The following is a 26,024-nucleotide window of genomic DNA, read 5'->3' as shown; positions in this document are numbered from 1 at the left end:
CGCGCCCGCACTCACCACCAGGAGTTGGCGTCGGCCACCGGCGAGGTGCAGCTGCAGAGGAGCGCGGCGGCGAGGGCCAGCCTCGGCCCGGTCATGGTGGGCTGCGGGCGGCGGCGGCGCTGGGGCAGCCCCCGCAGAGCCGGCCGCCGGGACGGGGCGCCCTGCGGAGAAGCGCCGAGGAGAAGCCTTGGAGAGGGGCCTGCGTGCGGCGGGGGCGCGGCGAGCACAGCCCGGCTGCGGCTGCGGCTGCCGCCCCCTCCCACCCCGCCCCCGCCGCCCCCCGCAGGACCCTCCCCCGGCCGCCGCCTCCCGGGGGCTCCGGCGGCGGCCCTGCCTCCCGCCCGCCCGCCCGCCCTCGGCCCCGGGGCAGGGGCCGCGCTGCCGGGGCTCCGCCGCCGCCGCCGGAGCCTGCCCGTCCCGCCCGGGGGGAGTGAGGGGCCGTGCGGGGCTGGCCTCGCCCTTCGGGGCGTCGGGAGGGGCCCCCGGAGCCTCCGGGCCGCCCCCGGCTTGGCCGCCTTTGAGGCGCCCCCCCCTCCCCGGCCCCTGGTCCGCCCGTGCCCCCGCGGGCCGTGGCGTGACGGGCCGCGGCGTGGCGGGGAGCCCCGCGGCCGCAGGTGTGCGGGGAGCCGGCGGGGCACATCAAAGCGCCGCGCTGGCCCCGCTGCCTTTGTAATGCAGGGCCGGCGCGGAAATGAGCTGCCCCCTCCCCAAAACGGCCTCCAGAAGGGCCCCACGCCATGGCCCAGCCCCGCGCCCCGGGCGGGGGGTCTGCGAGGCTCGGCTGGGCTGCCGCGACGAGCGCAGATAGGGCTGGCACCAGAGCCTAATGGCTTTATGGGCAGGCGAGGTGGACGGGAGAAAAGCTTCAAAGGCTCCTCTTGTCCAAACATCCCTCTCCTTCCCCGCTCGACCCACCGGGAACCTCAAAGGCGGGGGCAATCTGGCAGCTCCTCAGCCCTTTCCCCCCCAGACACCGGCAGAAAGCAAACGCAGGCATCCCAGACCCGTGTGGGGTACGTGTAACAAATGCTCCTCGCAGCCTGCCTCCCTCAAGCCGCAGCGAAACAGCCACCTTATCACACCATCGACACCGCTGCTGCTGCCTCCGTCTCTACGTGGCCTCCCACCGTCCTGTCCTACCCTGCGCCACACGGTCCCCACCTCTCTGCCACCGACAAATGCTCCCCCCTCCTCTCCCACACAGCCTCCTCGCCGGGCCTGGCGTCCCCCCGACCCTGCCCCTGCGACAGCGGCTCCCCGAACGCAGGCTGAACGTGCGGGTCCCCTCCAGCAACTCCCAGGTTGCGGCCGCGGCATACGTGGTCCAAGACCCGCAAGTGCCCGGCCTTTCACTTCGCCTCACGAGCAGCGCCTGAGACATGAATCACCAGACTCGGCAGCTCGGACCGCTGAAGTATATTTTTTATCGAATTCCTCGCGCCCTCCACGGTGGACTTGCTGTGTTTGTTTGCAGCACGCTTCGCTTCCTCCCCCATCCAGATGTGCTGTACCTGCAGCTGGTGGCCCATCTCACCTGGCAGGCAGATGTGGGGCTGCGAGTGCCAGAATTAGCCTCAGGACAAAAAAGCCTTGTGTGACCCAGAACCTCGGCGGGAGGGGAGTTTTACTGCTCGGGCACAGCAGGATCCACGTCTGAAGAAAACAGGGTGACTTTATTCACATCTTCTATATCCTCCCTTTTCCTCCTCCCACAGCCCTGAGCGTGACGGAGGGATGGCGAGGTGTATGTGTGTGTAGCCACGCATACATGTTTTGGGTCTGTTTCTATAGGGAATAGACAGAATGGAAAGTTTATCTCCGGGAGTCTGGGGAGGAAGGAAGTTGTGTATGGATGAATGGCTTTTCCATGACAAACAATGAGTCTGCACAGACATGGTGTGATGTCACCTAAAGAATTTCCAAGCCAGCCTCAGATACAGAAGACCTTCTTGCTGGCAGAGATGAGCGTCCCACCTTTCCATCTCACCGCAGCCAGAAAGAAGAACTAGGACAGTGGAAAAAAAAAAGCCCTCGCTGTCTCACACAGGCAGACAAGGCACGCGCCATGTAAATAGATGACACGATGGGAGAGGTGTATCTCCAAGCTTCGCCCTCACCAAGTCTCCTCACGGATTCTGAGAAAGGAGTAAACCATGGCGAGCCGCCCTGGAGCCTCTCCCAGCCAGGAATGTGAGACGGCACCAGCCGATGAGGCACTTCCACAAATACGGGTGATGTCAATGTCCGCGTTCGTGTGAGCTTCTCCGAGTGCATGTGTGCAGCCGCAGCCACTCCACGGGGCAACAAGGATGTACCACCACACAGCGCTGGACCAGTGGTCCACCTCCGGCACCGCGGCGTGGTGCAACCAAAAACCTTTCCAGCTGGTAAAGTCTGGGAGATGCTCATGCGAAACTTGGTCCAGAAACACACGGCATTAATTAAATATCTCATTTTAAGTATTAATATTTGAAGGCAGCCGACGATTAACAACAGCAAAGTGTTGTGAATACTGCTAGTAGCAACTCGACCTCCAAAAAGCACCAGCAAGGCAATGATCTTATTTTGAAACACGAGACACAAAAATTGCCGTACGGGATAAGATCGCTTATCCAGCCAACCTAATATCCTGTCAAAGGAGATGCTTCAGCGGGAAAGGTCTGAAACTCTGAATTCTACCCAAATTCTGCTGCTGGCAAGAGTGACTGCCATTGAGTTAAGATGTGAATTATGGAAGTGAGTCCTTTTAAAGGTGCTGGAAATAATTTCTTCACTGGCTGTGTTTATGACTTCAGATAAAGTGGTAATAGCAGGTGAGGCATTGTTGGAGGGATTTAGCCTCAGCCCGCAACTTCCAGACTGAAAGCTGCAAAGCACTTGGCCAGTGGTCCAAAGAATACTGTCTATCCCTCTTCCTTGCGCCTGTTTCTACTTGCTACCAAAATCTTGAAAGCAAGCATTCAATTTTGTAAATAAAAAGCTTGGGTTATTTTTTTAAGCCCAAACAGCTTTGTCAAGGTTGTTTGCCAAAGCAGGGCTGGGTGGGAGAAGTCGGTAAAATTTTGTGAGGATGAGAGGTGGGGTGAAGTGAGGCTGCTGGAGGGCTGGGATGAATGGAGCCAGCAAGGCATCAGGTAAGAAAGGGGGGTAAGGAGCTGCCAGCAGTAATCCCGAATGACCGACTGGGATGCTGGGAGAGTCATCAGGATTTGGGTGGCTCAGGGGAAGGAGGCTAGGAATGAGCAGGACTTCGGGATGGCTCCATACGAGTGACATGAAGGGGTCACTACACTAACAGGTATAAGGGAGGCCCTGGAGAAAGCTGGTCTCACCCACTCTTCCATTCCCTGGCTAACTCCTGGCTCAAATCCAGGAGATCCAAACCTCTGCCCAGGCAGACCACCCCTCCTGGCCATCACCCCTGTCCACTCCCCACCACCCAAGTGACTCTCACTTTCATCCCAAACCATCCCTCCCCTGCAGCAGCCCACTCACACCAACTCACACCACTCCTGCTACAGGAAGGGGCAGTAGAAACAACTCCGAAATTAAGGGTTGTTCTTGCTTCTGCTGGAAAAGGCCCCATCCCACCCCTTCGAGTGGGCCTGGCTCACTCAAGTGGCAGTAGTGAACCCACGCTGCGCCCCGAGTGCTGATGTTTTCACCCAGACCACTGAGGATCACCTGGGCCAAATAGGGAGCTGTCGCCTGAAAATGGGACGTGAATCTCAACCTTCAGATTAAAGGTCTAATGCTCCCTTCTTAGGTCTAGCTGCTCCCTTCTTAGAGGGAAAAGCAGCAGCAGCAAGACTGCGTCTTCATAAAGCCTTGGCATTCTGCTGCATTCAACAGTCTGCTGCCCCAGGCAACTGTCTACTGTGTTGCCTGGCTGCCTAAAATTAGTACCTGTGTTTGCCTTTGTTCGATTTTCAGAGGTGACAACTGTGCATGAAGCACAAATTTTCACATCGAGTTTCCAAAGTCACGGCGGAGCAGCTGGAGAGCTGTCACCGCTTTCCCAATACCGTCCCTGCCGCGTTTGCTGGAGGGAAGCTGCAAGACTCCAAGAAAGAAGGGGAGGTCATGTCCATGAGATCATTTGCAAAGATTTGGCAGACCGTGAAAAAAGTTGAACCCTGAATGGAAGACAGCCCTGATAAATTAGAAAAGGAGTTACTCATGCAAACTCCTTGTCCTACCCTTATTGTTCTCCAAAAATTTGGGATGTCCCCAAGTGTGACACAGATCTTTATCAAGTGCTATAAGAAGTGCTGAAAGAAAATGTGAGTCTCTTTCCACATAACTTCAGTGATCCTCTTTTCTGCATCTTGTCCAGTTTCTCCTGGACTGGGGAGAAGTGGAAACATTCTTGATCAAGAGCCTCTTTCAAGTTCCTGTTTATTCTTGCAACGTGACTGTGGTTCAATGCTTGTTTTTAATGCCTCGCAATGTCCGGTGCATCCAGAAACGTTCATTGCTCTCTCTGACATAAGACGCTTACTCAAGATGGGAAAAATATTCACTGAAGTAGAGTCTCCTCTACTTAAGGAGCCAGTAGAGATGCATTACCCGGGAAGGAGGGTTTACATGTGCTGCTCAAAAGGGAATCCCTACCCTCCGGTCCTGTGCCGTGGACCTGCTGGTTGACAGCACCAAGAGATGTACTGCAACATCCTGCTATACATCCGCTTCTGGCAGCCAGGCTTGGTTTTAACCACAGTTCTTACTAAGACTTTAGGAATCTCATTAAAGTCGCATACCTGCCCATTCAGCTGAACCAGTTTTAGAGCAAGTGTAGATTAAAAAAAAAAAAAAAAAGTGCCTTGAAGCTAAATTGCAGCCCTCACGCAGAAACTTAAGTCATCTTTTAACCCACCACCCCCCATTCATTTGGTGCTGTGCTGCTCCCCTGCTGCCGACCTGTCCCTCTCTCAGCACCGTACCACCATGCTGCTGTACTGGTGTCAACCCTCCCGGATCTAAATGTGTTATTTTATTTGTATTGTGATTATTACTTAAACAGCAACTAGAGTGACCTCTGTAAGTCCAGATCCAGCTGGGGTGTTACAGAAGGTGTAATAAAACCTTCTCAAAGTATCCCAGCACATCAGCCCTTCGTGTCCGCCTCTTTTGCCTTGACATTGCCTTGCCTCGTGGAATTGTTACGCGCTGTCTGTCTCTGCTGGAAGGGCAGATTATTCCTGCCTATGTCCTGCTTGTTTCTTTTGGTACTTATGCACTCAGTTTTATCTCCTGATGTGCTCATGTGCTACCTTTTTCTGCATCTCATCACCTGTCACCCCTGCTGACAGATCCAGATTTCCTTTCACCACTACCTTGCTCTTTCATTTTTCCATGACTCCCCTGGCCAATGACATCCAGTCTCACTGTCACCAGCGCATGTAGTGCAGCAAATGCCAAGATATACCTGCCAGTCGCAGCAGACCCAGTGACAGCTGTCCCTGAAGTGCCTCACCAAGGAGAGCAAGAATGGAGGAAGGTTGCAAGTAAAGCAGAAGTATTAGACAACAAAAGAGGCCAGATACTAAATATTTTCACCATTTAAAACCAGAATAGGTAAAAAGGATAGTGATTCTATGAATAAAACAGCTTCTCATTAGCGAAAGATACAGAATATATGTAAATCCTTATGAACATTGTCATTTATGCCACAATATTTCATGTGACAGGCAACGAGCTCACCTGGAGCAAGACAATCGCACCCGCTACAAAAAAAAGGAGCAAACTCCAAGGATAAACCTGGACGTGACCCTCCTCCCTCTCAAGGTGATTCAATGGTAGTTGTACTCTTACAGCAGATTAAATCCCAGTGTTGAGCCAACCTGGTCTGCTGAGACCAGATGTCCCAAAGAAAAGTGAAAGAGACTCAGCAGCACCCTGTGGAGCACCTGGAGAAGCTGCGTGTGCTGAAAAATCGATTTTGATTTTTTGAAATCAAGAAGGAACCAACATAGAACCATCCCTGCAGGTAGATGGCTGCCTGGAAACCTTCTATATTTCCAATATCCCCAGGGACAGATCCAGGCCATCCAGTTCCCTTTTCCACAATAACACTATTTGTGTGTTGGCAACCTCAGTCGAGAGCCAGAGACCTGAATCAGGACATGCCTGGCCCAAATTTTGCACTTCTTGTTCCCATGACTACTAGAATACCAGACTTTCTGGGGCTGCAGCAAATCGTCCTTAATCACAAACTGAAAACTTCTTAGCATCCTTTATTTACATGGGCAAGTCCTGTAAGAAATTAGACCAGCTCCACTATGTGTAGTCATAATCTAACAAATCACTAAATGCATATATTTGAAAAAAGTACCCAGCATTATCCTCTGATGACTGTTCAGTGGCTTATTTAACATGCCCGCGGTGTCATGGCTTACTTGCCAAACAGGCACCCCATCTCCTTAATTTTCACTAACGATTTCTTTCTTCAGAAGAAACTGTTAGCCACATTCCGTGGCTCCTTTGAGGGGGTCTGGGGAACAACTTCTTCTTCAGAAATTGTTCCTCAGACCCCCTCAAAGGAACCACGGGAGGTCAGGTTGAAACAGAAGCCCAGGCAGGGTTAGAAAGCCCACGCTGCTGCTCCCCAGCATCGCAGGTTTCTAGGAATGAAAGCCTAGGAATGGTGGCCTTAAGGCCATCTAGCCAACACCTTCCCCAAGTGTTAAGTTTACATGGAGGATTAACTATCCTAGAGGGTAATAAGACATGAAGAAAGTGAAAAGAAGAAAGCATATCCCTCCTTTATTTGTTTTCCAGGGGCCAACCCTGGGAGCTGGTTTGTTACCTGCCGTAGCTGACCGCAGCACGGACCTCTCAAGCAGCGATAGGAGGACAGCCCTTGTCCTGCTAGAGAGCTGATGCTGGCCGCAGAATTTGCGTGAGAACTCTGGACTTGGATTATGGTGGTTACGAGCATGTACGTCAGCCCTTCTTGAAGATTAGGAAGGATAACAGGACAAAGTTCTCTGACAGTGTGAGCAAGGAGGCACCGAAAGGCAATCCAAGTCAAAGCAACTTCTCTGCAGAGATTTCAGAACAAGCCAGGAGATGGAAACAGCTGGATGACTTTACGTGTTTTCTTCCTTACTCTGATCTTGCAAAGCACACAGCATCCTTCATCCTCCCAAAAAGGGGTGTCTAGCTCCCCAGGTCCCACTGGAGTCATCCCAAACCGAGATTTATGTCTCTGCATCTCACAGGCCTGGATCTCATTTTTGCTCTGAGTATATATATATATATTCCTTTTAGTTTGTTCCATACTCTGTAATAATTACATTAACTGGCAAAGACAGTGAAATATTTAAAATACAGTTAAGCTGCTGCTGCAGTGGATCTTAGCTCTCCAGGAGTGAAGGACCAGGGGAAACACAGAGATGCACCGTTACTGCTCTGTCTTGGACATTCAACACCTCGGTGTAGGTCACAGGGACCGGTGTCAGACTGACTCGGATCAATAGCCTCCTGTCAGTTAAATCATTGCCAGCAAAGCTTGATATAGACATTTCCGAAGGAAATAGTAAGCCATAGAATAAATTAAAATTGAATTTAATTTCTCTCCTTCCTGTTAGAGTCTTCAAAGATGTTCTTATAAAGTCCAGTCTAATTAAAATAATATTAATGATCAGCTCTTCCTCCGCTCTAGAATTGCAAAGGAAGCACATACACACCATACATTAGACCCCACAACTCTAACAGCCACGATTTTCCCTTACCTTACAGAAAGGGAAAGAGAGGTGCAGGAAGGGCTGAGTAACAGGTTCAAAACAGTAAATCTGTGGTGCAGATTTACCTCCATTCAGCAAAGCATTAAACCAGGTGCTTGAAAGTAAGCATACGCCTACTCATGTTTGCTGGATCAGGATCAAAATTAAAATCTGCTTGCTTTTTCCATTCTTTCGACCACTGAATACTTCTGCCATGAATTCAGTGTTGTTCCTGCTCAAATACAGTGCATTCAAAGCACAAGTAATAAACAAAACATTTTGGGAATAATGCCCCAGTGTATTAACTGTGTGTGTCATCTACATAGTTATCACAAACAGTTTCCAAACCAAAGAAAAAAAAATTCCAAGCATGCTTATTATGTTTTAGTATTAAAAATATATCTGGAAAAGGCTAAAACACTATAAATAAAGCCCTATCTACATCACAAGATTACACTGATTTAACCAATTTCAGAACTTATCTTCTATACTGTCACACTTAAGTGTAGGAATTTCCTGTTAATTCTGGATGCAACAGATTTGAGCTAAACCTGTTCAAACCATCTTGGGAATAGACTGCATATACATTTGTACCAAAAAGAAGATAATTTTTTATCTCACCCTTATTCTAGCATCAATCACATATGTGCAATTCTAACTGCAGAAAATAAAGTATCCTATTTAAGATCTTGTTTGTAAAATGCTATTATAACATTATTACCTGCTTAAATAAAGTTTCCAGATACAGATTTTCAGCAAAATGTGCATTCATGCAAACCTAATCCGAAAGAGTTATATCAGTGTTGTGTAGTTAGTTACCCTTTAAACCAAAAGCAAAGCCTTCAAAATTAAGATCTGTACTGATTTAACTGGACTGTTCAGTGAAATCACTGCATTTTTATTCTTTTTAAGTAGATAAGGTCTAACATTAGGAACAAGGGGTTGTGCCTCTTTTCAGTGACACATCATATGATCCCATATATAAACTCAGTGAGCATCTTGAAAGCTGTGGTTTATTTAGGGTTCCTACTCTGACCGGCATCTCACCATGCAAAAAGCTGTGACTCTTTCTCTAATTTCCAGTCTAAATTTATTGATGGTCAGCTCATGCCCATTTGTTCATGTGCCAGCTTATCCCTTAAAGCTTAGGATGCCAAAACTGAGGCCGGAGCCTGACAATATGGTTCTGCTGGCAGCACTACCACGTTACCAATATTACTTTATTACCAGGGTAATAAAGACCTCTCTCCCACCCTGGGGGCTCATCCCAGCCCTGTGCCGCAGGACACTGCTCCTTCAAGGTGCAGCCCCTTGATGATATAAGCAGTTAAAAAGACGCTATAAGGAGTTAAAAAGATTCAAAATTAAACTTAGAAAAAGAAAAGACCAGGTTTTACTTATTTAACAGCCTGGACTGGTTCATGTGGGAATCAGAAGCGTGGCGGAGCGGGGCAGGAATGCGTGGCTGGAGGGGGCTGAGCGATGGCAGTACCACCTTCGCCTGAGTTAAATTCGCATGGAGCCACACCGGCACTTCAAGAAAAGTGATATTCCTGGGAGGTTTTTTGGTTGTGGATCCATTCGCTGACCGATTTCACAGCTCACTGCCACAGGCTGAGGGCACAACTGCACAGAGGGTGAACATCAGCTTCTTGGACAGGAACTACTTAAACTCATATTGCTGCCAAAGCCCCTGTGTTACCAGGGCAAGGCCTGAAGTGCAAGAACATGGTAGTAAAAAAAAAAAAAAAAAAAAATCTAAGTCTTAAAAAATTTGTTACAAAGCATTAACTTGAAAGATGCCTCTGTGTAAAATTACCTGCTCTGGAACAGATGAGGTTACCAGTGTAGCAACTAGTATTTGCTGCTTTGTAAATCCCTCCCTGAGCAGAAAGAAAAAAAGAACTGGAAAAGTAACTAAAATTGCCAGTGCACTTTACTCACATTTATTCATTTTCAATGACTTTGAATTTGACTCAGTTTTCAAAGCATATTATATAGGTATTTTAACTGCCAAAGCTATGCAAAAGCTTTCCAAAAAAAGCTACACTTTTTTCCTGCTTCTCTCCTCAACATGAACTGTAATGTGACATTTTTGCTGGTGGTACAGACACTAGAATAGCACCCATCTTCTCCTCCTACAGCTCTGCTGGCCCTGCAGGGCTAATGAAAGCCAAAACTTGCTTTACATCAACCAGCCAGTGCAAGCTGTCACCAGACCGGCTTTCCACCCATCGTGAGGGTTTCTGAGCACATCCTGCACTTCACCAGTGGGGACTTTTATCCTCTAAAGAGCTCAGCCCACACCTAGGCTTCAAAACAAGGAATCAGATTTCAGAGGTGCCTGTAGAAAACTGAGCTTTCCCTTTCCTGCTTTTGACATGAAAAATGTTGTAACCACCAGAAGCAAAACTCCAAGGGGTTAAATTATCTGGAAAATGTAGGTGCTTAACTAACACCTCATCTACTCAGAAAGTGCTGTTCAAGCTCCTGGATGATGGACACCAGAGTATTTGGCCCTAAGCTGTTCTGAGAGTCCAGTCAGTAATACTCACAGTTTGCAGCTCTTCAAATACGGATTTAAAAATCACCTTTCCCGCAGCAGGTGCAGCTAGGCTGGATAAGGGCACCCGATTCAGATCGTTAGGATCCTGCAAACTTCAGAAAGGCACTTGGATATTTTGACTTCTAATGCCAACCAGTTTTTCAATCCAGTTTGCAATCAAGAGCTGAGGGAGGGCAGGACTGCTTCTTTTGACGCAATGTAGGCTGATGTCATCTCCGAATGATCATACACCTACAGCGTCAGATGGCGTGAGATTGTCACCAGGTCTCAGAATCACACTTGAAGAAGGAAACAAGTAACTACTGAGTGATTCTCATTCCTGGTGAAAATTCAGGTATGTATACGATCATGCGCTAAGTTATCAGAGGGAAGGGTGTTTTCCTCAGAAGCAACCAGAGCTTGGAAGATGGAGGCGAAAATCCTCTCCTGTGGCCAAACTTTCCCCTGGGCACAGGGTGGACATCAGGTCAGGTCCCCCGCAGGGACAGCCTGCCTGCCCTCCCAGTCACGCTGAGGCTGCATCATACCTTTATGCTAATGGTACTCTCTGGCCGTATAACGCGTGGCACTTAAATTGCACTGCACTGGCATTTCCAGCGAGGAGCACGTACAAAGCCGACAATTTGGCACGAACAGTCCTCGCTGCGGTGACTTCGTCTGGAGCTCTGCTGATCAAGGCAAGGTGGGGATCTGACCCTGTGTCTGGTGACTACAGCAAGGGCTCAGGTCGGGACCTTGTCTTCCCAGCACTGCTGCCGATTTGCTTAGCCATCTCGTTTTGGCTGTAACTAACTGTGACTCTGAAATTCAGTTTCTTCATCAGCCAAGGGGAGGTAAATTTATTTCAGGACCGGTATTGTGATCTTGCCTGTGGATGCTGTGATACGTTACAGGCTCTAATGCATTTAAAGATCCTTCAGTGAAACCATGTAAATACAATTATTAACTCCATATTCATAGTAATACCTCAGGCAGAACTTACCAAACACAAGAGAACCGTCTATAGGAGACAGCTTTTTTTTCCCAAGACAGAAACGCGTTTATTCTTCCGTTGAAGCTAAAGGGAAAACATGTACCCAGTGGAAGAAATCCAGTGGGTTAAGTTCTTCCAATTGCCACTCAAATAGAGAAAATTAAAATGATCTATTTTATGCTATCATTCAAAAGGACATTTACAGTACCAGAGGATTTTTTCCCAATTATCTTGAACATATTTATTCTCTCTGGGCAATATGTTATTGAATATGTTGACTAGACAGGGCTAGGGAATTTCTGTAGGTGGAATGGCTGCACATCTGGAATGCAATCTTGGCTTTTTTTGGAAAAATACAAAGTTCTTGCAGTGAAAAAATGTGTTTGTCCTGCAAAAAATAGTGTATTTGTAGAGAAGGCAAGGATTGCTTGTCTTGCAGGTGAGGGAAGCACGCTGCGTTGCATAGAAAGGTTCTGCCTCTGTGTGTGTTCGAGACACACCACAATACCACAGAAAGCTGGTGTATGAGGATATATGCACCCATCCCTGCAGTGGGCAGGGTGTAGGAGGAGAGAAGGAATTGCCTGAGTCTCTATATTGCAGGGAAAGCAAGAAATCCTATTAAGGATTTATGCTGTTCCAGCAAAATAACTTCCTCACTTGAAGCAGAAGCCAGCTTTTTCATTGTCTTTACTTCACTCGTGCTGACAGCGTGCAGTTCTTCGGTCAAGCCCAGTGCTGGTTTTGTACCGAGAGATTCATCACTAAGAAATGGGATACCGAGCCTCCTACCTCCTGCTCTTGGTCACAGTTTCAGTTGCCTTTGAAATGTATTTCCAATGTATTTTGGGTGGACAGCCCTTATATTGCTAAACACTCAGAGAGTGAAAGCAGTTATTTATTACATGAATGGGTTTGAAAATACAGTGACATGCACATTCAAAAATATGTCCTAGAGAAGGCATGTATGGGACATGTCTGAAAAGACATTTGTGCATGGTGTGTAATAATTATAATATGTTTTCATTTACACAGTGTCTCCTCCACGCACAAGGGAATATAACGAAATGTAACTAAAACCGCATATCCTTACAAATAAAGGGAGAGAGAGTGTTTCATACAAAGGTTAAACAAAAAAATCTGTTTAATGTCACTTTGGGGATTAGAGGAACTGGAGTAAAACAAACATCCAGAACAAACTTTGAGGGGTTGCTTCAGGAAAAGCACGTGTGTGAGTGTGTGCCATCACATCTGCATATTCAATACGTCTTGCTGGGACAGCTCGGGGAAAATAGGAAGCTGGAAATTTTCAGTGTGGGAATTAGATGGAAGAATGTGAACCATTCTAAACAAAACATAGCGAAGTTGCCAGCTGACTTGCTAAAATGCCAGTGCTCTCTAGGATCCCTTGAAACGGAGCTGAGGACTGGCCTTGCTGTTCAGGCAGTGGGTAGGGAGCCAGGAGATCTGGGCTGTTGTATTCCTGGCCCTGCAACAAACCCAGCATGTGACGCTGGAAAGCCGTTCAGCCCAAAGTTTCCAAAAACTGATTTCATGCCTATACTTCTGGGCACCTAGCGTGAGACAGAGTGAGCCCTAACATCCAGGATTTCAAACAAAGTTAAGGCGCAGGTACTAACTTCCCATCTGTGCAGAAGATGTGTTTTGGGGCTCAGTTTCATCACGGATGCAACGGTGCTAAAATCTGCAAAGCAACCTGAAATGCTACGAAGCTGCAGGTATTACACGATTACATAGACCTCTCATTTTGCCAAAGGAGAGGCGCTACGGATGTGCAAAGGAGTATTATTTTGTTACCTGTTGTTTCCCACGTCCTGGCAACCATTGCCATTCTATAAATATTTTCACAGGTTGCAATACATCTGAAGATTTTTGTTTATGTTTCCTGCTTCAGGGCATCAACGAATAATCTTCCAACGAAAGGATTCACTGTTCCAAAAGGAACATAAAGAATACAGAGCAGGATTGCTGGCGAAAAGTGTGGAACAACACCACCGACAAGACTAGGAAAATAGTAGATCTCAGGGGTGAAATAGTGGAAAGAAAGCGGCTTTTCCACATGATTTAGTCAGCATGTATGCTGGGGGGAAAAAAGGAGTAAAAGCAGTATTTCTAGCTTACATTTTCCTGTACACACACATTTTTTTAAAAATTGGGAACCATCTGGATTAAAGAAAGTTGTGTTCTTCTTGTACCTGACAAGGTCTGGTCACATAGAAGATTAATTTACATTATACCATAGGGAAAGGATTATTGTGTTTTTTCTGACTAGTGTAGAAACAAGTTGAAAGAACTAGTTTAAAACACAGATCCTGTTTTACCCATTTATATTTCCACCTCCAACACGGTGAACTCTATACTTTCTTCCCACCCTGTTTACATCTGCCCTTAATTTTACCCCTGCATTTTCAGAGAGGATTTGCAAGATTTTTGTCGTGCACAGGTAGATAACACATGCTGGTGAATTTACCAGTTTGAATGGGGTTTTAGAGTGTCCACATGTACCCAAGAACCGAAGCAAGAATGAAAGCAGTTTCTGAAAGGCACCTCCTTTTGCCACCACTTCTCTGTGCATCTGTTGGAGTTGCAGCAGATAACTTTCAGAAAATCAGGGGAATTTAGCACCAACAGTTTCTGCGCTGTTACTTTTCGGAACAAGATGTTAAAGTAACCTTCCTTTGGCCAGAACTAATGCAAATCCTCCATTAAGTATGAAATTGTATTTTGTATCTTCATCCTGCCTTCTGTATAAAACTGTATTTTGTAGCTCTCACCTGAAGTTTGTGCTGGGCTCTAACTGCGACTCTGATTTTCACAGCACGTTTCCAAAACAGTACTGCCCTATTTTTCAGTTTTCCTCTACGAACTTACTTTGGAGCCGATGCTTGCAGGGCAGGTGACATAACTTTGTCCAATTCTAGTGAAATGCCAATTTTAGAATGCTATTTACTACCCGAAAATGTGCTGGTGGCCACGGTCCAGAGAGGGAGGAGTTAATAGTTAAACATAACGCTGCAGTAATCCATGGGTACAAAAATCCTGTGTTTTAAGAATCACATAGCTATATCCATACCCTCCCTGGGCTGAGCTTACCTTCTTGCGAGGTTACCTCTAACTCTCGCTGTTGCAAGAATGTATGAATTACCTGTCCCTGGACCTCGCTCCTGGGGCCCCATGCAAGGCTCGACTGGAGAGGGACAAGCCCGGGTACTGATGCCTTTTCTTCCTTGGAGCTTCTGACAGAGAGGACAGAAAGAAGCTTCCCTGAAGCAAGAAGCCAAATAACTCTTACTCGCAAGCTGGCCAGTATTGCTACATCTGCCCTGACTACATGGAAACCTTCGGCAGAGGGGAGGCTGCAGCCAGTCTTCTCCAACCTCAGCCGAAGGCCACAACATCTGCTCCATCCCAGGCAGGCTGTGCAGTTACACACACACACTGTCTGGCCATCTCTGCTGGGTTTTGGAGTAAACAGCTGTTACAGAGGAAGATTTCACAAACCTGCTGCTGTAACAGGTACCACACAGCATGTCGGACACACATGTTTCTGCTGTGACTGCAGGGGCTGCTCCTTTCAGATCGAGTTGTAGAGGTCTCAGAGTTCAATCCCCAGGAATGGCTTATGAAAGCAATTACTACCTGAAAGGTCTCTTTGTTTTTGTGCCACTGCTCTTAATAATAATGATTACATCAGATATTTTCTGCCATCTCAATCTTCTTTGGTACTGCTAATAAAGAAATGACAAAGCCCAACACTTAAAATAGCACCCAATGCAATGAACTGCAAGCGCTGAGGTTTGAGATTTTACATCCTGCCCTCCCAGAGCACTTTCCCTTTGATGATTTTAGCCATTGAGTACTGAGCTTCGTATAAGCCACGAAGGGTGTGACATGCACGGCAGAGTCAGAGAATCGCCTGCGGCCAGGGGCCCAGGTCGCTTGCTGTAACCACCAGACAGTCCTGTCCCACAAGGGCAGACGAGACATAGATGATAGGTACACGACATTCAAGTGCAGTTGCCTGGACCATAATATATTATTTTGGTTCTTCAAGTGATCCTTTCATTTATGCTTGGTTCAATCTGTTACAGCAGCAACAGTCGTTGGCCAATTTAATGGCAAAACTGGGAATATAATCCTGACCTCCCACGCTTTAAATCCTCTGACCATTCCTCCTCGTATCAGCGTAGTTATATTCGTCAGCTATTGACTGACAAGTAAAATCAAAACCTGAAGAAAATACCCAAATCCCAAAGGCTCAAATTTAGAGCTGGAGTCTGTACTGAGACATCAGCTCTGAATTTTGCCCCAGCACCTAACCACATATTCACAGTACGCTGTATTTTGAATAAGCTACCCCTGACACCAGGAAATACACAGCTGATCAGAATTAGTTTGTGCAGGAGGAACCATGTAATCCTAAAATACAGCCTCATGTAGCACCTATTAGAGACATGATACCTGCAAAGTACAGAAAAAAGACCAGTTTTTTATTTTTAAGGAAAGCTTCATAGTGACCTAAGCTTCACAACAAAGCTCTGCAATGCAAGAGGATCCTAATGTTCCAATTTCCAAATAACCCATTGATTAGTTAAATTTTCTTTATAATCTCTGGTCAAAAAAAAGATCATGACCAGCATGAATTCCAAAGGGAATCCATTCACTTAACAGCCCTATCCTGATTTCTATATGTGTGTATGCATGCACATAGGTATGTATATATGCTTATGTATCTAAAATATATACATTACACATCTGTTCTGCCTACACTTAAATGCACAGGTCTTAATAGAGATCTTTGTCATGTAATTACTGGTTGCATTCACAGAAGAGTTCTAGGGGATCATTTTTGCTTTATGTTCAAGAAAGGAAAGGCACCTCTAAAACACTCCACCGCAGCTTCTCTGACACCTTGCTAAGAGCAGAAAAACTCTGCGGTAGTAGCCAGGAGTCCACTTGACATGAAACACTGATGAGCACCAAATTCTCTCCACGACAAGCTGGCACCCTCGTTTTGCTGAGCCATGTCAGAAGATGGTGGCTTAGGTGTCAACAGTGCAAAAGGACTGTTTTGGTCTCATCCATACACAAAAACCATTCCCCAAATTGACTTTTAAGAAGTTCCACTAAACAAACTTTAAACCCAGCTTAAGGCCATGGGCTATATCAGGCTTAGTTGATTTTTGTGGACATGCTTCAGATCTGATGAAGAAGGTCTGGAAGCCAACTCGTGAAGGACAACTGTAACCCCCTGGAGCATGGCTGACATTAGAACTTGAACCAGTCCCAAACCACCCTTAGCTGAACTACTCGTTAAGCCAGTTGCATTTTTTGGAGAGGAGAAATTTCCCCACTGTAGCTTAGACTGCGGCAAAACGCTTTAAACTGAGAAGTAATGTAGGGGTGGGCTGGGCAAAAGGACTGAAAACCCAACATCAGCCAGGCACAGGAAATTAGCTAACGGATTGTACCAGGCACCAGCCTGCAGCCCCTGCAACAGATGAGGGAGGCTGAGGCCATCCATGCCTTGTTTTCTTCAAGGGCGGGAAGTAAAACACCACTGTTTTAAATGAAAGCCTAGGTCTCCAGAACTGTCTGCGTGAATGCGGACACCACTGGGCTCCTACCTGCCTAACACCCCTTGGACCATCATAGCTGTACTGAGTGGAGCACGTGAATCCGAGCTGCCTGTACAGCCCTTGCCTGCAGTCTTCTCTGCTCCCTCGGATGAAGCTGCCTCTCGTCTCTCAGGTGCTGGGATGTGGGACAGCACGGTCAGCTGGGGCAATGGGAGGGATTAGTGGCTGCGGGGCACAAGAGAAGGCAAGGAGGAAGAGTCCCTCAAGGAGACAGTTCATGGAAAGGAGTACAGTTAGCTAGGCAAGGTGGGGAAATATATTACTTTAGGAATTAATTTAAGGTTAAATGGATCAAAAGAGAGAGAAGGGTTAGCACACCACAGGCTTTATTGTTCAAGCGGGTTTGTGTCACTTCTCTCCTGCAGTCCCAGTGGCCACTGCCCATAGGTAAGAAAAAGCCAAAGGCCAAGAAAATTCCTGGGGGTAGATTCATGAGTTTTCCATTCCACGTTTGAAGCTGTGAAAATGCAGAAAGCACATGGAGTAGGGTGGCAGAAGAAAAGGAAGGGTAGGGAAGGACTCTGTATTTGTTATCTCTTAAATGATTAATTTGAGCTAAAAGTTACCCTGCAAATTGAGAAGCAAAAAGAACAAATAGGGGCAGACTGAGATGGGAGCTGCAGAAAGACCTGGTGGACGTTATGCCCAATCATGCAATAAAAGATACAGGATAAGACGATGGTGCGGCTTTATCAGCACCAATTACTTCCAATTGCAGAAGCCACAAGTGAGTTACGCGGATCCTCCTGAACCCCTGCCAAGCAAAACTGTCCGGCCTCTGCTGAACACTGGTGTAACTGGGGAAAAAAAAGAATGAAACATTTATCTGGCAAGTGCTTTCAAAAAGAGAAAGCGGCTGTTGGGAGCTGCCCAAGGGGCTGGAATGCTGGAGACGGTTCCAGGGGGACGGATCAGCCGTCAGAGTGCATACGAGGCAGGCAGGGATTTTTAATAAAATGCAGTTTATCACACGGTGATTACCACCTCCTATTTATACCGTATGAGATCATGTAAAACACGGCACATATTTCGTTACTCCTGAAAACACAAAATCAACTGAACAACCATGTGATAAATTGGCCCTTTTCATGCACTTTTATTTTGTTTTTCTAAACCTCTATTTCTAAACATCTGTCACTTAGATAAAGCAAGCAATAAAAATCTACTAGAAAAATACTTTCTGTGCTCCCCACAAAAAAACCAACCCCATAGTAGATTAGGATTATGAGTCCAAATTCCAGGGCTGTTCCATTTAATGTGTAAATCTTAAATTGTTCACAAGGAAGCACAGACACTCGAAGTATATAACACGTGAGAAAGGGAACTTCAGGGTCTCCAGAAAATGCATTATCTATTTCTAACCTTGGCTGGTTACACACAACAGGCATTAAGGACACAACGTGCTAAGATATAAAGAAAAAAGTATTTCAGATAAGCTTTTATGCCTTAAAGAGCACGCTGTTCCCTGCTCCCCCTCAAATGTGGTTTGAAGGCGAAAGGCTTAGAGAGAGGAAATACTGCATTACTTCCATGGTAAGATTCTGCAGTCGAATTTGGGATAATACGGTAGAAGACTTCATTAGCACTCTTTCAGAATACTTGTATAACTTGCTTGTAGCTTTGCCAGTTATGAGTAATGCAACAATCACTAAGATATACCAACACCACCTTTGTACCACATTTCTTTCACACGTTGCCTGATGTCTACCGGACTCAGCCTCCTCGTAAGTGATCCGTCTTCAGCCGAACAATCCTCACCGAGGCAGGCCCAGGCAGCCCGCGAGACGCCGCACCTTTCACCTGCTCCTCACTTCACGGAAATGCTCCTTTTTGGTTGCGATGCTCTATGACTGGTCTGAGCACAGTAGATTTGCTGTGCGGCCGCTCAGCAAAATCTATCGCCCCTAATCTTTTTCCTATTAACCCGATGGTTAACCATCCCCCCGACAGCGCAAAATAATAACGCTACAAAGATAATTCGTGCTGGGCGACACCCCGGCACAGTGTCCGTGTGGGACTGCAGCTCCACGATCATTAAAACCAGGTCTACATGTTGCTGGATCACCCAGGAGTACAAATTTGATCAGGATCAGGCCAAGGCACATGATCACACTTCTGCTGAATGAGCCAGAGTGCACGATACAGAGCCAATGCCAATTTTACGCTGGCCCTATGCCAGCCGCCGGGGTGCAGACGATACCTGAGCTGGCTTGGAGTTGTGTACAGCGATACCTGATCCGGCATAAAGTCTGCTAGTAAAAAGTTAACCTGTCAAAAACTTCTTGAATTAACTTGAGCAGGCAGAGTGAATGAATACCAGGTCAGTGCTTCACATCATGCGGCCACCCCATTTTTGAGCCAATAATAGGAGTTGTACTGCTGGATTTTCTGCGTTGCCAAACCACAGCCTAATGTCGATAGTGATGCTTATATGCACGGGGATCTCATTGCAGGATCAGAGCCTAAGAGTCCTTCAACTCGCGCTGCCTCCAACTCGAAGCAAAAAGGAAAGAAAAAAGCAGAATGAAATCTAAACGTTCCTAAGTAGGCAACAGAGTCTACTAATATGGAATCTGTAGGTGAAGATGGAGCCACGGGCATTTCTGTAGCAGAGAAATTTAGATGATGATTAAAATAGAGCTTATTCCTTCAGGTTAGCAAAAGTCTCGGTACAGCAAACACGTCAGTAACTAGGCTGATTTTAGCAGTGTTTTAGTAATCCAAACAGTATTAAAAATGCGCCCTGTCGTGTTGAACAAATGTGAACTTTATTTTTTTCTTTACAGCCCTTTGGCACAGAAGGGCAGTCCTGGTCTTTTGAAACTGTTTTGAAAAGCCTTACCTGATCTCTGGTAGAACTTAACCCGTTTTTAACACTGCCGCAATAGTGCCCAGTGTTGAAACATGCACAGTTTACACGAGGCTACAGACACGTAGGAAGTGTGGATTTCAAACATTCTTTCTTGAAATTGCTGGAAATCACTGGAAATTGCTCGGTTTATGTGAGTAGTTCAACTACTTTCAGAGCTAGTTCAAGGAGACCATTAGCTGAAAGCCATTTTCAGAAGTTTTTCCATCTCCCATCACGGAGGCCCTAAAACGGTCCACCCAGAGGTCTAGCAACCTTGACAGTTACCCAGATCTCCGAGCTATTTACAGCCATGCTCCTATCGCTCCCGCAGGGATGCTGAGACAGGGGGTTCCCAAATTTCGGTCCTCAAGGTCATCACGCAGTCTCGAGGCCAAACCGCAGACCGAGGCGGCCTACGCTCCAGCAGGCACGGGCCAGGCGGTGGCCCGCTTTCCCCTTGCCGCCCCGTGTGCAGCAGCATGAGCCCCTGTCCCTCCTGACAGGGGTCCGGCGGCCGCGGGCTCCCCAGGAGCTGAAGGGGTTGTTTACCAGCCAGCCCAGTGCGGCCCTTGGCAAACCCTGAGGCGGAGGTGGGCCGGTGGCAGGCGCCAGGGGCTCACGGGGGAGCAGGGAGGCCTGAAGCGAGGGGGCTGGCCGGACTGCGGTGCGGGGCTGAGCTGAAGCGGGGGTGCCATCCGCGGCTCAACCCTCCTCACGGCGGGGCGCCGCCACCCCCGTCCCGGCGGGGACAAGTCATCCGAGGGTGACAACGCAGCGCCCAGCCACGACTTCTCCTCACTGGCAGGGCGGCAAGGGGGGCGCCGGCCGCCGGGGGCGCTCGGGGCGTGCCTCGGGCGCGCCCGACGGGCAGGGCGCGGAGGCCTGCGCGCCCCAGGCGGCCCCGGCCCCCCCGGTGGCGCCCCCGGCGGCGGAGCGGCGGCGGCCGGGGGCGGCGGGCAGCGGGGCGCCGCCGCGGCGCGGCAACGGTTAACGGCGGGGCGCAGCGAATGGGCCGCGCTGTTTCCAGGGCGACGGCTCGGAGTGTTCCGGATCGTACCATTGCGCAAGCGGCGCGGGGGGGGGAGGAGGGCGGGGGAACGCGAGCGGCGCCGCCGCCGCCAGGCCCGGCCCAGCGCCGCCTCCTCCCTCCCTCCCTCCTCCCCCCCCGCCTCGCCTCGCCGCGCCTCCTCCCCCTCCCGCCCGGCCGGAGCGCGGCGCCGGGGCCCAGCAGCGAGCGGCGCGCGGCGGAGCGGAGCAGGCGGCCGCCGGCGGCCGGGCCCGGAGCGGCGGAGTCGGTACCGGCGGCGGGGCGGGCCGGGCCGGGCCGGCGCGACCCCCTGCCCTCGCTGCCTTCTCGCCGCCGCCGCGGGATGCGGGCGGCCCGGGGCCGCGGGCTGTGAGCGGCGGCAGCGCGGAGACAAAGGGAGGCGGCGGGGCTCGGCGGCCGGCACCAGGGACGGAGCGCGGGGGCCGCCCCCGCCGCCGGGGCGCACCCGCCCGCCCGCCGGGAGGCGGCACGATGCGGCACGGGGCGGCGCGGCCGCAGCAGCGCGGCGGCAGCAGCGGCGCGGCCCGCCCGGCGCGGCGGTAGAGGCGGCGGCGGCCGCAGGGCGCGGGGCCGAGCCGGGCCGGCGGTCGCGCAGCAGCGTCTCCCGCGGGCCGGGCCGCGCCGCCCGGGCCGGCGATGTGAGGGCGGCGGCGGCGGCGAGGAGCGCGGCGCGGCACGGCGCGGAGCGGAAGGCGGGCGGGCCCCGAGCGGAAGCGGGCCGGGCCCGGCGGCGAGGAGGAGCGCGGCGCCGGCGGGGGCGGCCGGGCGCGGGCGTGCGATGGAAACGCACATCTCGTGCCTGTTCCCCGAGCTGCTGGCCATGATCTTCGGGTACCTGGAGGTGCGGGACAAGGGCCGCGCGGCGCAGGTGTGCACGGCCTGGCGGGACGCCGCCTACCACCGCTCGGTCTGGCGGGGCGTGGAGGCCAAGCTGCACCTGCGCCGCGCCAACCCCTCGCTCTTCCCCAGCCTGGCGGCGCGGGGCATCCGGCGGGTGCAGATCCTGTCGCTGCGGCGCAGCCTGAGCTACGTGATCCAGGGCATGGCGGACATCGAGAGCCTCAACCTCAGCGGCTGCTACAACCTCACCGACAACGGGCTGGGCCACGCCTTCGTGGCGGAGATCAGCTCCCTGCGCTCGCTCAACCTGAGCCTCTGCAAGCAGATCACGGACAGCAGCCTGGGCCGCATCGCCCAGTACCTCAAGGGCCTGGAGGTGCTCGAGCTGGGGGGCTGCAGCAACATCACCAACACCGGCCTCCTCCTCATCGCCTGGGGCCTGCAGCGCCTCAAGAGCCTCAACCTGCGCTCCTGCCGGCACCTCTCCGACGTGGGCATCGGGCACCTGGCGGGCATGACGCGCAGCGCGGCCGAGGGCTGCCTGGGCCTGGAGCAGCTCACGCTGCAGGACTGCCAGAAGCTCAGCGACCTCTCGCTCAAGCACCTGGCCCGCGGGCTGGGCCGCCTCCGCCAGCTCAACCTCAGCTTCTGCGGGGGCATCTCGGACGCGGGGCTGCTGCACCTGTCGCACATGAGCAGCCTGCGCAGCCTCAACCTGCGCTCCTGCGACAACATCAGCGACACGGGCATCATGCATCTGGCCATGGGCAGCCTGCGGCTATCTGGCCTCGACGTCTCCTTCTGCGACAAGGTGGGGGACCAGAGCCTGGCCTATATCGCGCAGGGCCTGGACGGGCTGCGCTCCCTCTCCCTCTGCTCCTGCCACATTAGCGACGAGGGCATCAACCGCATGGTGCGGCAGATGCACGGGCTCCGCACCCTCAACATCGGCCAGTGCGTCCGCATCACTGACAAGGGCCTGGAGCTCATTGCCGAACACCTCAGCCAGCTCACGGGCATCGATCTCTACGGCTGCACCCGCATTACCAAGCGGGGCTTGGAGCGCATCACCCAGCTGCCCTGCCTCAAGGTGCTCAACCTGGGACTTTGGGAAATGACTGAGAGCGAGAAGGTCAGGTGAGAGGAGGGGGCACCCCGAGACCTCCATCTCCTCCGGAGGGACTCACTGACTGACTGACTGCTGCAATGGAGGAGAGAAAGAGAGAGAGGGGCACGCACAGAGCCATGCTACCCATGCACCCTGGCACCGGAGGGAGGAACATAGAGAAAGAGAGTATATCCTCAACCCTTCTGTGCTGCCTACCTACCCTTGCTCTGGAGGAGGAGGCAGAGGAAGGGGGAGCAGGAGGAGAGAGAGAAAGCACCTATCCTTTTTCCAGGTCATGCCTCCAGCTCCGTGCTGGGGAGACAGAGCTCCCCTGTCTCCCACAGCATCCTTCCCTGCGGAAGAGGTAGAAGCCCACACTCTTATGCACTGGGGCTAGAGACACCCCTCTTTATCCCCACTCCCTGACTCCATCCCCTCATGCACTAAGGATGGATAAAGACAGACCCTTGTTCTGCCATGTATTCAGAATAGATTATTTTTGGTTTATATAAAGGAGAGTGGGAATGGAGATGGGAACAAAAAGTAACAACAGCAGAAAAGGCTTCCTAGCTACACTTATGTACCCAGCCGCCCAGTCACCCTGCGCTGGGCACAGACACAGCTTTTCGTAAAATAACTATTCCACCTCTGCGCTTGCCCCTCCCCTCTCAACTGGGAATTGTGACAGAAATACTGCTCCCTAGGTACATTGATTATTATTTTTTTTAAATCTGTTTTCAATCTCCAGTTCCATGTTATTCTCTGCTGTCGGTGGATACAACCTCCCACTATTCCAGTTCTCCACTGCACTGAGACTAGGGATAGCTACAGCCTCTCCTTTTGTCAGTACGTTTCCGTGTCATCCTGCACTGTGGTTAACGGAAGAGCCTAGGCACTCCATTCTCTCTCCCCCTCTCTCTAGTGGAGATGAAGATACCATTTCCTCCTTCTCCTGTCTCTGTGGGGACTGGACACGGACCCCAGTCTCTTAAGCCTTCCCATGCACTGGGGGACACCGAGAGTTACCGAGACTCGTCTTCCCTTTCATCATTCTCTCTTTTTCTCCCCTCCTTCTTCTTGGCAACAGGGATAGACATATCCAGCTACATATCCATTCCTCTTTGGGTTGGGGGTGAGCGGGTAGAAGGGGTGGCTAGCTCCCCTCTACCCAGGGGACTTGAGGAAGAATCTCCAGCTTCATTTCTGCTTCATTTGAGATACTGTGACCTGTTTTTATTTTGAAATGCATAAAAAAAATTACTGCTACAAAAACAGCCTCTTACTCTCCCATCTATCCCTTGCTTACGTCCTGTAACTGATCCCAGTTTTCCTCACTCATTCTCCTCTTTACAGTATTCATTTTCTTACATGGTTTTATTTTTAAAGACATTTGAAGTTGCTGTTCTTGTGGATTTTTAAGTACATTTTTTTTCTGCTGAATATATTCTATATATATAAATATATATATGATGTCTGGCTACCTCGTTTTAATTTGTTACTTTTTCCCCCCCCACCTCCTCAAAAGCCCTGGAATTCTTACAGGAAAGAGATTTTGAGACTGAAACATTTTTGTGCCTAGACTGGAATAATGCCCCTTGGGTTTGTTCTTCTTTTTCTCCCTGCCACACACCCCCCCCCCCCTTTTTTTAAATTTTTGTTTTGTTTTTTTTTTTAAGCTTACCCTGTTGTGTCCTACCTTCACATTCTGGTTGTGCCTCTCCCTCCCTGTTCACTGGGGACTGGGGACCCAAACTGTGCTTCTGCATTTTTACTCTTCTAGCACAAACATGTAACACGTGAGAATCCATGCTGAGGATTGGGCTACTGTTAACAGAAATGTAAAGTAAAATGCAAGTTCGTTTAAAAAAAAAAATTATATATATAGATATATGCAAATGCTTTCCCCTCCCCTCCCAAATCACCTACAAAAGGTCAGTATGCGAGGCTTCCTGTTTGTAGGTGGAGAGGAGCAGAGCTGGCCTGCAGGCCCTGAGGCTGCAATGTGAAGGGGAGGAGACTGAAGTTCATCTGTCTTATCTCTGTTCTGTCAATAAAATGGAGCTGGGTCTTTAGATTTTTTTTTTTTTTTTAATTATTATTTGAAAGAGGAAGAGTAAGTTTGGTTTTGGGGTTTTGTTTTGTTTTTTAAAGAAAAAGATCTTGGCTTCTTTTTGCTCATCTGTTCAAAATCTCAAATCCTCCACAGTAACAGGCCAGACCATGGAGTTAACGCAAACCCAGAGACCCCTATGGATTAATTGTACTGTTTGTGAATTTGTATAAAAAAAATAACAAAGATCCTCTTAAAACATTTTATATTCTTACAGTAAAAGGTTAAACATATTTATATAATAAAAGAGGAAATATGAAGTATGTTTTTGAAAAAAAAAAAAAAAAAAGCTGTATCTGTGTTGTCTGTGCTTTTTAAAGACAGGTATCTATCTATGTGTTGGGTTTGGTAAGTATGCCGTGCGGCTCATGCCGGGGATTTGGGGCTGCTCGCTCTTGTTCCAGTGAGTGACGGAGGAGGAGAAGGAAGGAAGAGAGCCTGGTGCCTCCTGTGCAGGATGTTGAGTAACATCATCATGAAGAGTTTGTAAGGAAGGGGTTTGGTAGGACCAGCCTTGTCTACGAGGGTGCTTGCGGATTCCGTAGGGAGAAGCCGAGTTCAGCTGCCCATCGGTGCGAGGGGTCAGCTCAGGTTGAGGTCAGACAAACTGGAAGTGCTGAAGCTTGCTAGCAAGTGAATAGAGTATTCAGTGGTAGAGGAAGACATTTGGGGGGGGGACAGAAGGGCTGTGTTCCTTAATTTTTTAAAATGCCAGGTAGATGGTAGAGGTTTACTTACATTTGATTACTATATGTGATTTACTTACATTGACGCCTACCCTGGGTGGAAGACCCATCAAATAAAAACATTTCCCAGCAGTGACAACCACCAAAAACCACGTCCTCGCTGGTGCACGAGGACCTGGGAAATCCAAAACGTCTTGGTTGATTTCCACTGCCCAGGCTAAGACTAAAGAGGAAGTAAAGTGGGAATGTAAAAAAAAAAAAAAAAAGTTTGACTAATCTAAGGTGTCCTTTGTCCCATACCATAATCTTTCTCCTCAACGTATGACTTTTAACCCGACGGGGTCCCTTTTTAGCCTTCCACGATGTGGGGTTTTTATTGTTGTTGGAGCTGGAGCTTAAGCAGTGTTTATCGGGCAGCGACAAAGCCGTCTCCCCCCAGCCCGGCGGCGGGGCTC

General features: G+C 49.5%; 2 protein-coding genes across 4 annotated transcripts in view; one reads left to right on the top strand and one right to left on the bottom strand.

Annotated features, from left to right (window-relative positions):
* The window catches only part of WNT5B (Wnt family member 5B), a 74,281-nt gene that overhangs the window by 17,049 nt on the left and 31,208 nt on the right, over positions 1-26,024 (bottom strand). Inside the window, exons 1-2 of one of the 3 annotated variants that reach the window (XM_072873198.1) lie at positions 1,512-1,774; positions 16-161 (exon numbers count right to left, since the gene is read on the bottom strand). In XM_072873198.1, coding sequence (XP_072729299.1) covers positions 16-161; positions 1,512-1,529 — 164 coding nt within the window. In that variant the 5' untranslated portion in view covers positions 1,530-1,774. Of the gene's footprint in view, positions 1-15; positions 162-1,511; positions 1,775-26,024 lie in introns of those variants that run through there. The other 2 variants (XM_072873216.1, XM_072873207.1) reach the window with 2 other exon arrangements.
* Positions 20,964-25,150, top strand: FBXL14 (F-box and leucine rich repeat protein 14). The gene has a single exon (XM_072873185.1). It carries the CDS (start codon positions 21,604-21,606, stop codon positions 22,804-22,806), a length of 1,203 nt encoding a protein of 400 aa, XP_072729286.1. The 5' UTR covers positions 20,964-21,603; the 3' UTR covers positions 22,807-25,150.

The sequence above is a fragment of the Ciconia boyciana genome, chromosome 1 (genome assembly GCF_034638445.1).
Source record: "Ciconia boyciana chromosome 1, ASM3463844v1, whole genome shotgun sequence".
NCBI classification, from domain to species: Eukaryota; Metazoa; Chordata; class Aves; order Ciconiiformes; family Ciconiidae; genus Ciconia; species Ciconia boyciana.
Note: the sequence above shows the minus strand (reverse complement) of the source record. Positions and strands in the feature narration are given on the sequence as shown.

Excerpts from the sequence above, each read along its gene's own strand:
- FBXL14 (XM_072873185.1), top strand. The coding sequence starts at position 21,604 with ATGGAAACGCACATCTCGTGCCTGTTCCCCGAGCTGCTGGCCATGATC.